The 13,949-nt window shown below is 35.8% G+C and overlaps 1 protein-coding gene across 1 annotated transcript in view; it reads right to left on the reverse strand.

Moving 5' to 3' along the window:
• LOC117989741 (facilitated trehalose transporter Tret1-like) overlaps positions 1–13,949 on the reverse strand; it is a 29,994-nt gene that overhangs the window by 1,850 nt on the left and 14,195 nt on the right. The window contains exons 2-3 of the mRNA XM_034977155.2: positions 2,601–2,998; positions 513–1,274 (exon numbers count right to left, since the gene is read on the reverse strand). Of these exons, the coding sequence (XP_034833046.1) occupies positions 513–1,274; positions 2,601–2,998 (1,160 nt within the window). The remainder of the gene's footprint in view (positions 1–512; positions 1,275–2,600; positions 2,999–13,949) is intronic.

The raw sequence follows: 13,949 nt of genomic DNA on the forward strand, positions 1-13,949 counted from the left end.
ACGAAAATTTACCTACGTCGCAGGTGTATGATAAACTGGTCATCCTAAGATTCCAAGCAGTCTTGTCTGCTGTACTCTGTTAGATTGTTTTTATAAAGCGCGAAGCCAAAAGCTCGCGAAGTAGGTAGGTCCTGAATGAAGTGTTATTTGATGTGATATTTGTTTACAAAACCTTGTAAGTATTTACCCATTGTTAATGAATCATTTTGTTAAATTGCAAGCAACCTCTCTTTTTGATAGAATTGAACATTTGGGGCTGGGCTTGAACAATTTGGGACTGGGCTTGAACAAAAAAAGTTATTCGTGTCATTTACAAGATCTTTATGGTCTTGTAAATGTCACGACAATCAAGCACAACTTTTTTGTGCTAGTTCCGCAACTCGCAATAGCTCCAAGAAGCGCATTTCTTGGTGTCGAAAATACCCATTTTCATTATTGAAAAAAAGCGTCTATTGCGCCTGTTGTGGTTTTGCAGGTCGTTTCATGGCAAATAAAATAAAAAATTCAATTACCTGGAACAGCTTTTGGACCGTGAACATAGAGATTCCGGTATAAATATGGGCGACACAAGATGCGTACAGTTTGACATTGGTCGGGAACATTTCTCCAATAATCACGTAAGGCACTGTCGACAAACCAATAGCATAGCATACGATGTAGATCAGAATGGCTGTTATTGGCAGCCAGTGAAGGTGCGCTACATCTTCTTTATTCTGGGCGTAGAAATAGAAGTAGGTGCCAATTGTTCCGTTCATCAATCCCACCCCGAGTGATGATAGTACTAAGAGCGGCTTTCTGCCGAGGCGATCTACGAGGACAACTGATAGACAACATGTAGCTACTTGTACACATCCTAGGATAATAGATTCTTTGTAATCCTCTATTTTACTTCCTGTAACCGAGAAGATGTCTTGAGCATATGCAACGACTGCAGCGCTGCCGCAAAGCTGCTGAATGGTAAACACACCCAAAGTTATCCATAACGCTTTCCTATTAGTAGCCTCGCGGATCAGATCACTCCACGTCCCTTTATTTTTCATATCTTCTTGCACACTTACTTCTATGTTTTTCAATTCAAGTCTTATATCACCACTCCTCAAATGTCGTAACGATCTTTCTGCTCTTTCGCTGCGTTCAAATTTTAAGTAGTAGTATGGTGATTCAGGTACAAAGATGAATGTGATTACGAAGGAAATTGGCAGGATCAAGTTGATGGCTGCTAAGGTACGCATCGAAACGAAGGGGCCGATGCAGTACTGGGCAAGAATACCGACCTGAAATTGAAACATAAGTTACGTTACTTTAAGAACGGAATTTATAGCATTCGTAAGGTTTATGTTATTTGTATATTACCTACGTAATTTTAAAGAATCATTTAACATGTCTAATCTATGATCTTATCAACGAACGTAGCTGTACTAAAAATGATAAGTATGATAATATACGTACAAACTATTAACGATACTTCTAAGACATAATATTGGGATGATGAAAACGTGTTATTATTTTCATTTTAAAATGTAAATGACTAAATTAATACCTACTGGCGAAGGAAGCTCATTAATGTTTGTACATTGTACATTTGAAACTGGAAACTACATGTTTTCATTTATGCAATTGCGTGTAAAGTCTAATTATGACTCTGAATCATGATCATAATAATAGATTCATAGAGCCCTTTGTTAGCTTAAATTGCAGGTCACAGTAAGGTATTTTAAAAGCGATGAAATACCTATTTAATGGTAAAAAAGCAAGTTTTTTTTGCTACTGTATTATAGACGTGCTGATGTTCGCGACTTCGTGCGCGTGGAATTAGGTTTTTTAAAAATCCCGCGGGAACTCTTTGATTTTCCGGGATAAAAAGTAGCCTATGTCACTATGCAGGTCTTTATCTAATATATACCTAAGCAAAAAATCACGTCAATCCATTGCACCGTTGCGACGTGATTGAAGGACAAACCAACAAACAAACACACTTTTGCATTTATAATAAGGGTACTGATAAATCGCTGACTCGATTTTGATTTTTGATACGTTAGGTTTGAAGAAGGACCAAGTACTATTTATTTCTGCGGGAAAAGGTATTAGTCAGATACGAAAACTAGTAAAATAAAAATAAGTACATGAAGACATATTATAAAAACGCGGTGATAGCCAGCCTAGTGGTTTAGACATCCGCCTCCTAGTCGGGAGATCGTGGGTTCGACCTCGTGCACACACCTCTAACTTTACGTAGTTATGTGCGTTTTAAAGCAATTAAATAAGACTTTTTTTAAAAAAATCTTACACGGTGAAGGAAAACATCGTGAGGAAATCTGCGTGCCTGTGAGTTCTCCATAACGTATTCAAAGGTCTGTAAAGTCTGCCAATCCGCACTTGGCCATAGGTCTATGACACTGGCCAAGTGCGGATTGGCGTAGCCAAACTCTTCTCATTCTGATAGGAAACCCATGCCCAATGAGCTGGCGATGGGTTGATGATGCATATAAAAACGTATTATATGTACCTAATACATATACCTATATCGGTGCTACAGCTTTAAAAAAAAATGTTGAGGTGTGGTATCTTTAGCCTGAATATGTACAGCGATAAAGCCTCACCTTGTTCATTAATGTAATGAGGGTAGAGAGTGCGCCCCTGACTTCGTTCGTGGCAATTTCTCCTGTGTACATTGGGGCGACTGTGTATACTATGCCATATCCGAGGCCGGAGAACATGCGAGCGACGTATAGCACGGCCACCGACTTGGCTACAATGACCAACACCCAGCCGATTATAAAGGGTATTGCTCCAAGAAGAAGGCAGGTTTTTCTCCCAAAGCGGTCGGCGAAGTATGCAGAAGGAATAGGCGTTAGGGCTGAACACAGGATCATTATTGAGACAATCCATGATGCTTCATCTGCCGATGTCTTTATATCGCTTTCCTTTGATTTTAGATAAGGTAAAGTGGGCGATGGCCAACCGTAGCAGGTTCCCGCTGTTGCAGTGATGAGTGTCGCTGAAACAGAGAAAAATGCAAGTTAATAATATAATGCGTTCCCGGACTCCAATAACGCAGATATATTTAAAACTGGTGATGCCCGTGACTCCATCCGCGTGGATTTAGGTTTTTAAAAATCCTACGGGAACTCTTCGATTTTCTGCGATGAAACTTATGTCCATCCCCGCGGTGTAACTTATCTCTCTGCTTTTGTCAAAATTGGTTAAGGGTGAGGCCAAACGAGCGTAGTTTTGTGAGTTGTCAGTCGCGTAATTTCTGCTGCATTCGGTTTCATACAAAAGTCCAGTTCGTGCCACACGGCGACGCAAAATGAGTTTGAAGCAATGATAATTTCTCCTAGGCAGAATTTCTGCGACCGAAATTACGCGACTTACAACTCAAAAAATTACGTACGTTTGACCTCACCCTTAATGGATGGGCCGTGAAAGGCTAGCAAACAGACAGACACACTTTGTATAGATTTATTATTATTGGTATGGATAAGAATTGATTGGCATCTTTTAGCCGCATCCCATCTTAGACAACATCGCCTCGTCATCGTTTGGTTAGATAGAGCTTGGGACAAATGCATGCCAATACAATTTTGAAATAATACCTACCATTTTACTTTGCTTACTGGTTTTCGACTTAACGAAGTTAGTAAGAAGACTAAGCATAAAACTTTGAGTTAGCGAATTGTAAAAATAATAATATTATGATATAAGTGCTATGTAAAATCACAAAGTGTTCTGAATTGTATTATCTAGATCTAGAAGGCTATAAGAGATACGTTATTACTTATTACCTAATTTATTACCATTAGGTACACATTTATTTAATCATTTTGACACCAGTTTTGGCTATAATACATCAATGAAACTCTAAGGAAAACAATTTTGTGTCATAGGTTTTCCTATAGTTTAAATTACCTACCTATCTAATTTACAGGTAAACACACACAGTGTAGTCATAATACGTAAATAGATTTGTTATGCGAAGGGACATTGATCCAAGCGTTCCACAAAGACATGGTCGTATTTACGTAGGAAAGTTGCGTTAGAAAATAAACGTTGCGTCGTGAAAATGTTTACATAGATAACGACGTTATAAAATCGAAAGTAGATAGGGAGTGAAATGTTGTTACGCCTGTAAATTGTCTATTTAATGCAGTTATTCAAGTTAATCTTTATATCAGTCAGTGTTGAGGGACGAATCGTTTTAAGTTTAACGGTGACGGTAAAGTAACTTCAACCATAATTTTTTATTGATTTTTATTTATTCAGATATAAGTTACCTAACTGCATCATCACTTACCTCACATGGAGGTTAGTGATGATGCAGTTTTTATTAAACCCATACCCCTTTGGTTTCTACACAGCATCGTACCGGAATGCTAAATCGCTTGGCGGTACGGCTTTGTCGGTAGGGTGGTAACTAGCCACGGCCGATGCCTCCCACCAGAGTCAAGACCAGACCAGAGGAAATTTGCAGATTCTCTGCAGGGAAATTTGGAAATTTTTGCTGGTGAATTGATATTTTAGGAACCAAGCAATGATTACTTACACTAGACTAGCTTAAAATAAAAAAAATATATTTAACTTGAAAAAATATAATTTACTTTGTAGTGGTTTTGGAAGTCGGTTTTTTTATTTTTATTTTTTATTTTTTATCTTTCTTTTAATGAATAAGTTCTTTGAGTTTAAGTTGAGCTTGAACAAAAAGATGCCGAGGACTCATCCTAGTCTGAGCATGCCCTTATTACTAGTGATCTATGTTATCATTCGCTGCTAATAAGTTTAATTTTTCAATAACCCAACCTAACGATCTGACTGTCACTTTTTATCGATAACTATATTTTGTACATAGTTGATTGGTGGTTGAGTTTGTCGGTTTTAAGGTATGATTCCGAACCACCTTCATATCATACCTTCGTTCCGGTCTTTTATCTCCACCTACAGGTACCTACTTACGGAAGTTTTCGACTGACTTTGTATTTAATAGCTACTAGCTACCGATTTGACTTATCTTAAAAAATACGCGGAAATCGTAATTATTATTCTGATAAACATTTTGCGAGAAGACCAAAAACAAAGCAAAAAAAAGTTTTTTTAATTTAATTTAAAGTTCTGTTTACCTAAATTCCTAATTAATTATTTTCCGTGATTCAACTTGATTAGTTGGAATCGTAAGTAGTCTGTTTTAAATGCTGCGTAATACACTTTTATAAAGATCGATTGATTGAATGAAGTACAAAAACTTAGTAAACCATCGATTAATAAGTTTATGTAGTAAACAAGTGTGTGTTTTTTTAATAATAATATGCCTACCTATGTTGAGAGTGGAGGTAGCTCAGGTAAGCATAGTTGAGCTTATATTCTAAAGAAAAAATAATAATGAATGTGTTGTATTTACCTACTTACTTATTATACCCTATGCTAATACCATAAAACCTTCCTCGTGAAATGATCTAAGCAGGTAAGTGGTAATTAAAAACCTCTAAGAGGTTAAAGTTTTAAAAGACTACGAATACACAGACAAACGCGTATTGCAACTTTGTTTTATATAGGTAACTACTCGTACTACGAAGGTACTAGACGATGCCCACGACTTCGTCCGCTTGGATTTAGGGTTTTAAAAAATCGCGTTCTTTGATTTTCCGGCATTAAAAGTAGCTAGGCCCAGTAGTTATAAGCCAATCTCCGGGATGCAAGCAATTGTACCCCTAGAAATCGGTTTATTAAGTAAATGAATGGGCCTTAGAATCCCGTAGGAACTCATCGATTTTCCGGGACCAAAAGTAGCCTATGCCCAAGATGCAATAATAAGCCATCTGTAGTCTGTACCCGCCAAAATCGATGAATCCATACTAATATTATAAATGCGAAAGTGTGTCTGTTTGTCTGTCTGCTAGCTTTTCACGGCTTAACCGTTCAACCGATTTTGACGAAATTCGGTACAGAGGTAGCTTGCAACCCGGGGAAGGACATAGGCTACTTTTTATCCCGGAAAATTTAAGAGTTCCCACAGGATTTTTAAAAACCTAAATCCACGCGTACGAAGTCGTGGGCTTCAGCTAGTAATCGATAAACGGATGAATGAACCGTGAAAAGCTAGCAAGCAGACATAGACAGACACATTTTCGCATTTATAATATTAGTAAGCATGGAAGTATGGATTCAGATGTGGATAAAAAACTATAAAGTATCTATTGGCTAGCCAAGATCCCCTCATAATATTTAGAATTTAGATTGAAGCAAGGCATTATTGATTTGCATAATATTATTATTCGGGGAGTGCCTATACCTAGATAATTCTATATTGCTGATTCAAAGAGCATATTGTGAGCAACTACATCAATTTTAAGCTCCGAGAGGATGAAAGCTATTGAACATAACTATTAAATCGCTGACAAGAGCGGAAGCGAATCAAGTAGGCAAAGAAAGGGGCCAATGAGGACGTCATGTGTTATTTTTGATTTACAAACCGTTTCAAAGCAGATATTCATTTTGAATTGTTCGTTCATTGATCTAGGGCAATTAGAACGTATCAATGAAGCCTAACGTAGTCGAATGCATATTTTGTCTGAGAATACCCGAATTTTATCGGGCAACGGTCCAGTCCGGTGTCAGTCAAAAATCGGATCGGGTCGAAGAGTTGGTCTTTCTTGCTCCGATTTTGTAAGATCATTATTCATAGTACAATAAATAAAATGTACACAGTAGTGTTTTATTGTGGTCAACTTTTATCGGATTGTACGTTATAGAACTCAGATTTTCGTAGGAGCATTTTTATGAAATGTCTGCGTTGTTACTGGCGACCTATCAACGCAAGTTCGTAACATGTTCAGAACATTGGTATTGAGATTGCCATAATTTTGGGGACACTCACTGATTGCCAGTTGGCACAATTTGGATTTACGCTGATATATAAATGGACGAATGGAATTACAGACGAAAGACCGAGGATAGTATGCTTTGTTTCACACAAGCTACTATCGCATATGTTACAAGACTAACAACTGTTGTTAACCTTTTTAACTAATTGTTTTCTCGAACATTCTTTCTGTTAATTTTTCGGAAGATTTGTAGACAAATTGCGTTGTTTCTTATTTGAAAGATAGATAATTATGTTTGGATGTAGCTAAAAGTACTCATGGTTGGAACTTGGAATGATAATAATAGGTACCCAATTGATAAATGTACCTAATAGTGACGAGAACGAGACGGAACTGACGATTTATCAAATTTTCCGAGGGCGGAAGCTAATGCGTGTTAACCTAATTTGTTTTGTAGACAGTTCGACTTCGTAACGTATTTTTCTAAATTACACGTAGGTATCTTTTTCCATTTTTTTAACATTTTTTTAAAGATCAGTTTAAATATAAAAAAAAGAGTAGGGATTTTAACTGATGAAAATAACTACCTACCTATATTTAATGGATTCAGTTTTTTTTAAAATCTTTTATTAACAGGCTTTGTTTCATATTATATTAATAACCTACCTATTTCTATAACATTAATAATAATTGAACTATGTCGATTAAAAAATTAAATGAAATGCATAGGTACCTACTTACCTACTGAATTTTTATTTGGTGATGTGATGAAACGCCAATTTAATATGCAATTGTTGTCGTTTAATGCGGTAGGTACTTACACATTTTGCCAAATTCTGATTTTTTTGGCGGTGATGGTTTCGGTAAAATTGCTAGTAGGTACGGTTAAATCGCTCAATAATTATAGATTAGATTATTAAAGTAAGTACCTATAGATTAATTTGGTACTGCATACCTACCTACACGTGGAAACATGGAAAGTTTCCATTATCCGTTTCCACTTGAGATCTGTAATACTCAAGTGAAGTACTAGGTAGAACATTGGGTAATTCAGAAGTTATTATCAATTTTATTTACTGATGAGAGGAAATTTTATTTAAGTACCTACCTACCTTTTTGACACATACATTTTATTCTTTGAAACCATTCTTATACCTATTATTAACCTAGTAAATAATAAGTGTAAATAAGTAGTAAATTGTAAACATGATCTAAAAATATACTGGTAGGTACCTACCTACTGAATTTGAAAACTTATGCGGTGTTAAAAAAAATGGAATTTGGCGCGATTTGTGAGACAGTACAAGAAACTTTGGTAAGAATAGAATGTTTTATAATGACCCGTTGAGTGAATTAATGTCACTAGACGGTTTTTAAATTTACCTATCTAGTATCTACCTATCCGAAGTATGTTTACTTGTCACCTTCTTACTCCTGAATAACCTATACCTACCTCACCGATTTCGGGCTTTACCACTACCAGGGAAAAGACAAAGGATACGTTTTTTCTCGAAAAATAACGTAATCTTACAGAATTTTATAAATCCACACGTTCAAAGTCACAGATAAAAACTGGTTCAACATCGTTCATCGTTCAGAGATGATCAGATAAATAATTATCGTGTAAGATGATACATATCTAGCATTTATTGAATAGATATTGAGATAAGATATTTTAATGTTGATATCATAATATTATGTTCTTACTTGTGATAAATCATGATGAACATGATATAAAAATGTGAATTATCGTTAAATGAATCTTCTGATCGGTTCCCAAAAGAATAATGGCCGGTTGTTTTATTATTATTCTCGAAATTTCGAACCGCTTCTCTTGGACCTCGGCATTCGTTATCAATCATCATTTACTTAGTGTCACTGACCGCTACTAATGCAGTAAGTAGGTACTTGTAGAGTTAGTTGATTAGTGTTTAGTTTCGCTGGCAAGTTTTCTTGTAGAAATTAGCTATCAATTGGCAATTTTTTCAAGTTTTTGCATCTTAGTTTTTCCCTCAAATGTAACTTCTGCAATTTTTTAGTAGGAATGAAATAACTTCAGCCATAGAAAACTTGCCAGTGGATACTTGACATTAAAGTAAAACTTTTTCGTTAAATTAATGTTGTTTTGATCTTCAAATTCACGTAATAGCTACGCTAGAAGTAGGTAGACTTTGTATTTGAACAACCCCTACTGAGTTATGTTTTATCACGTAAAAGCTTGGGCATTTAGGTTAAGAGCAACTGCTGAGTGTCTTGCCGGCTCTTCTCAGCAGAACTGCTTTCCGAACCAGGTGTTCTACATGAATGAATGTGTCAACAAAATAACTGCTTACGCTACACTTATACAATTTTTATCAATTAGTATGATTAGTAGGTATTAAGGAACATTATTATCATCTATCTATATGTATGTCAAATAGGTACAACATACCTATTTTAATTATGGATACCTATTTAAACGGCTAGAAAATGCGAGAATAACTTTTATCGCTGGATATCGATGGTTTATTTTTTAAATTTAATTACTTTACATACTTAAGTAAATTATGGCAGTAAAAACTGAAACGATAGCACAGAATATATTATAATAGAGGATAGACAGATATGAGATATAAATTAGTAATCTCTTCAATAAAAAAATGTGTAATCTACAGAAGCAGCTAGACGGTTGGATACTACTTGAGAATTTGTATAATATAATTCAGATATAACTAGATGTACCCGGCATGCGTTGCAATTCCACGTAAAGTAAAAAAAAACAGCCGAGCCTTTTACATGATACCCCACTTTTTTTTTGTGATGTGACCACAAAGAGTTTTCAGATTTTTCCCCTAATGTCTGCTATAGGACCTACCTACCTGCCAAATTTCATGATTCTAGGTCAACGGCAAGTACCCTGTTTCTTGACAGAGAGACAGACAGACAGACAACAAAGTGATCCTATAAGGGCTCCTTTTTTCCTTTTGAGGTACGGAACCCTAAAAAACTGGCCAAGTGCGCCTCAGACTCGCGCACCACGGGTTCCGTACTACAGAAGAAGTAAAACGGTAAGAATCACTTTTGCTAACGAACCGCCACCGGGTAAATGAGGGGAAGATGGGGAAGCCGGAGAAAGATGGGGTAGAGGTGGAGGAGTAGTAGGTAATTGCGCCTTACTTTTGGTGCATCAGGATTAAAGAGTTGGATCCAAAAAATTCACGTGCCTAATAGAGAATCACCTCTTTTTTAAAATTCGGTTAAGAATATAACTCATTGAAACAGAAAGTTTCATTAAAAACGAAAAACATAGAACTTTCGAAAAACATACGAACTTTTTTTTTTCTCTCGGGCGTCCTCGGAACACCCTACTAAAGTTTCATCACAGTCTGATCAATGGTTTAGCGACGCATAGAACACAAACATGCAAACATTGATTTTTATTTATATACAGATGCGGTTGTCATTTGTCATTTGTCATTCAATTTATTTGAAAAATAAGTAAGTAGATCCCTGATACTGATAGTATGAATGAAATCGACCATCCACTGATCTTTACAAACACAATACATTGGTAGAGGTCAGTGCAACGATTTCTATAGGTATGTAACTATGTAGTGTACATCTAACCTATCAAACGAAAATTTTTTGCGGCTGCAAGTTGCAACTCGCTTGTGATAAAACTTGTTGAAAACTTGATGCCCTTGACACTATTGTTGATACATATTTTAAGTTTGACAGCTTCATAGAACATGATTTTTGTTAGGAATAGCTGTTCTATAGGTACTGAGTATAGGTACAATGTAGAGCGGAGTGAGACCAATAATTATTGATCTATGGGTACAATGTTTGCTTTTTATTGTTATTGCAATTCTGCATATTAATTATATTAGGTGTTACAGTAGGTAGGTAAAGTAAACATTCTCAAGAAGCAAAAATAAATAAATAAATAGTAAGTAATATAAAGTCGTTCTAATGCGACTTTACTAATAAACAAAATAGGTATACCTATAGATATTTAATATCCAATTATATTTATACATCGATGTACATTTACATAATATTATAGTGGAACAGGCATAACAAGTTTTTTGAGCAGTGCTCAGATTTTCATCGTGCGCGCTATTGCGGATGGGATGTGAACTGCTCAGTCTACAGAACACTATCTCTCTTCGAAGTAATCTTTTGCTGCAGGTCATGCCCTTTTCCATCTCTATATATAAAAATGAATCGCTAAATGTGTTGCTGATCGCAAATCTCGAGAACAGCTGTACCGATTTCGCTAATTCTTTTTTTATAATATTCCTTAAAGTAGGTACGAGGATGGTTCTTACGGAGAGAAAAATTTAAAAAATTGTAAGTATTAAATTAAAAAAAATGAAAGAATCGACTATTAGGCGGTACGAAGTTCGCCGGGTCATCTAATTAATCATATAAAAGTGGCGGTTCCTTACAAAAATAATGCAATGGGCTTCCCATCCATTTTTCCGCTCGTGACTTGACTAAGTACTTAGGTAGTTACAATCTGTTTTGTGATAAAACCATGATGCACTATTAGATATTATCTACTCGGATATTATGCTAAGCTCAGCCTACAAAGTTGAAAATTCAGTCTTTGGAGTCAGCTTGGGTCAAGCACAATCACTGTTTTGCGCTGTCGCATATGGTTAGGTACACTCACACAGCAATGAAAATATTTACTTTACAGAGTGTGATAAATATATACCTTAAAATCGAGGGGTTAAACCGATTTTTTTCGACTCACGCTTTTCATGTTCCGATTCAGGTAGGTACTATGAAATATTAGATTGTAAGTACAACAAGGGCATAAAACAAGCCATTTTATCCGAGACGTTTATCTACCCGAGCCAACGACGGCGAGGGCAGATATTTAAGTTGAGGATAAAGTGGGTTTTATGACCGAATAATACACTCTGCTTTGCACTTTGATTGCAAGGAAATGAAACAATAATAATATTATAAGTAGGTAGGTGCATGTCTAAAATAAAACTCAAGCAATTTTGTAATGAGGGTGTACTTATAGGTCGGGAGACCTATACAACCCAAAATACAACCTCATCGTAGTGCCAAATGTTACTGGCACTATAGAAATTACATACTTTATAATTTTTTTTTGTCATCCATGTGTCATCAGATACATTCTTGTTTACCTATAAACACTTTATGCACAAGAGCATGAAAAGCAGTTTAAGGCTGCTTACAGCCAGCATAAAGAAGAACTTTACGAGCATGTGAAGTGATTTTTTCTCTAATTTTAAACATTCTTCTGCTTAGCTGTAATAGATTTCTATAACGGTAAGTTAAATTTCAACCTATCAGTTCTTATAAGTTGTACTATGGTTGTACTTAGTTCTTTTTAAAATGGCTATGAGACACAGATCGACGGACAGAAGGACTGCATGAGGGTTTTTTGTCTCTTACAGACATTTTACTACAGAATCCTAAAAAACTGTCATGACTCATGTTGCTCACCCCGTACTACGTATATGTAACTGTTGCAATAAATGTTTTTACGTGACCTGTGTACGAGGTCGCCTGGGGAGGGGAAGGGGGAGAGGCGGTCTGGTACGGTGACGCAAGCAAGCCGGCACATTTGCGACCGTATACGTATATGTCGTTGATATTTTCAATTTTACTTTGTCACGTGATAACTTCATTAATTATTAATAATGAGCCGCAGATATTGATAACACGGCGTGACATACTGACATGGACATATACCTTCTTACCTACAAGGTCGCTGGAAAAGGTGTTCCATACAAAATTACAGTACTCTGTGCCAATTCAAGGGCGGGTATCGGGAAATAAAATAGACACTTTGTGTCAAATGGTCTGTCTTCGTATTGACACTATATTGACAGAATAGATGTCTCATCACTAACATATAGTTCTGAGCACGCTTGATGATTCACTGCTGCTTGTCAGGCTAAAATCAAGTTGCTTCAAAAACAAATCGGCAATCACAAGTCCAGCGTACTTGTATTAGTAGAGGTCTGTGGTCTGACAAACATTCCCCTTGATGCTAATCTCGTAAATATTTCCCAACCTATGTTCCCAACTAACACTTTTAATTAGGTATTTATTTTTAAAAGCTCTACAGTCTCTCTAATAAATCGATTTAAATCTACTTCTAATACTCGGAATAGTTCGAAGCTATCAAAGTTTTGCAGGTCTGTTTTAAGCCTTTTAGTGTTGACAATATTAAGCTTCAAAGATCACTATTTAATAACAGCTGTTTATATAGCTACTACACGACCACCCAGAGAATGCAGTTACCTCGACTGCACCGCACACCCTCGAGTAGCGTTAGCATAAACGCTCTCAGACCTTTGTTTATTTAAAAAACCGACTTCCAAAACCACTACAAAGTAAAAAATAACTTTTGTTTCTACATGTGTACTTTTATTTAAAAAGAGAATAGTCTTAAATAATGAACTATTTTCTGATTATTTCTTTCTCGTTTATAGATTGAAAGAAGAAGTCCTTGAATGACAATTAAAACCGTTCAATAAAATGCTAGCAAACTAATCAGTATCTACCTACCTACTTATAAAGGCATCTCGTATTTCTCAAACTAATTATAAGGTAATAGCTATAATACTATCTATTGCAAAGGACAAATGCATAAGTACCTATTGCAGATCAGGAAACAATCTGATGGTTTTAGAAACTGTTATTTTCCAAGCGAGGTTAAGCGTGAAGTAATTCCAAAATACTCTGGCTCTACGCCTATTATTCCTAGTCCTACACACATTCAACACGTGAAGAAATGCATCAAGTACATTGAGCAACGATTAGATTTGGCATCAACAAAATATTATGTAGGCAGGTATTTCACGTATTAAATTAAAACCTGGTGGAGGTTAAATGGATACCTATTCATAATTAAGGAAAATTTTAACGCGTATTATGCTTATAAAGCATATTCAACATTAAAATTATCTGGTTTCAAAAGCATACTCGTATAGATAGGTACCTAAAAAGAAAACAAGGAAGGACCTAATAGAGTCGAGTTTGAGACATATTGGTAAAAACGAGCCCAATATAAAAAGACAAAAATAATTAACAGAAGAAGTCGAGAAAAAACAGCCAGCCTTGGACTATAAATAAGTAAGTAATAATAATAAACCTAATATA

This window comes from Maniola hyperantus, chromosome 2 (genome assembly GCF_902806685.2).
Source record: "Maniola hyperantus chromosome 2, iAphHyp1.2, whole genome shotgun sequence".
NCBI lineage: Eukaryota > Metazoa > Arthropoda > Insecta > Lepidoptera > Nymphalidae > Maniola > Maniola hyperantus.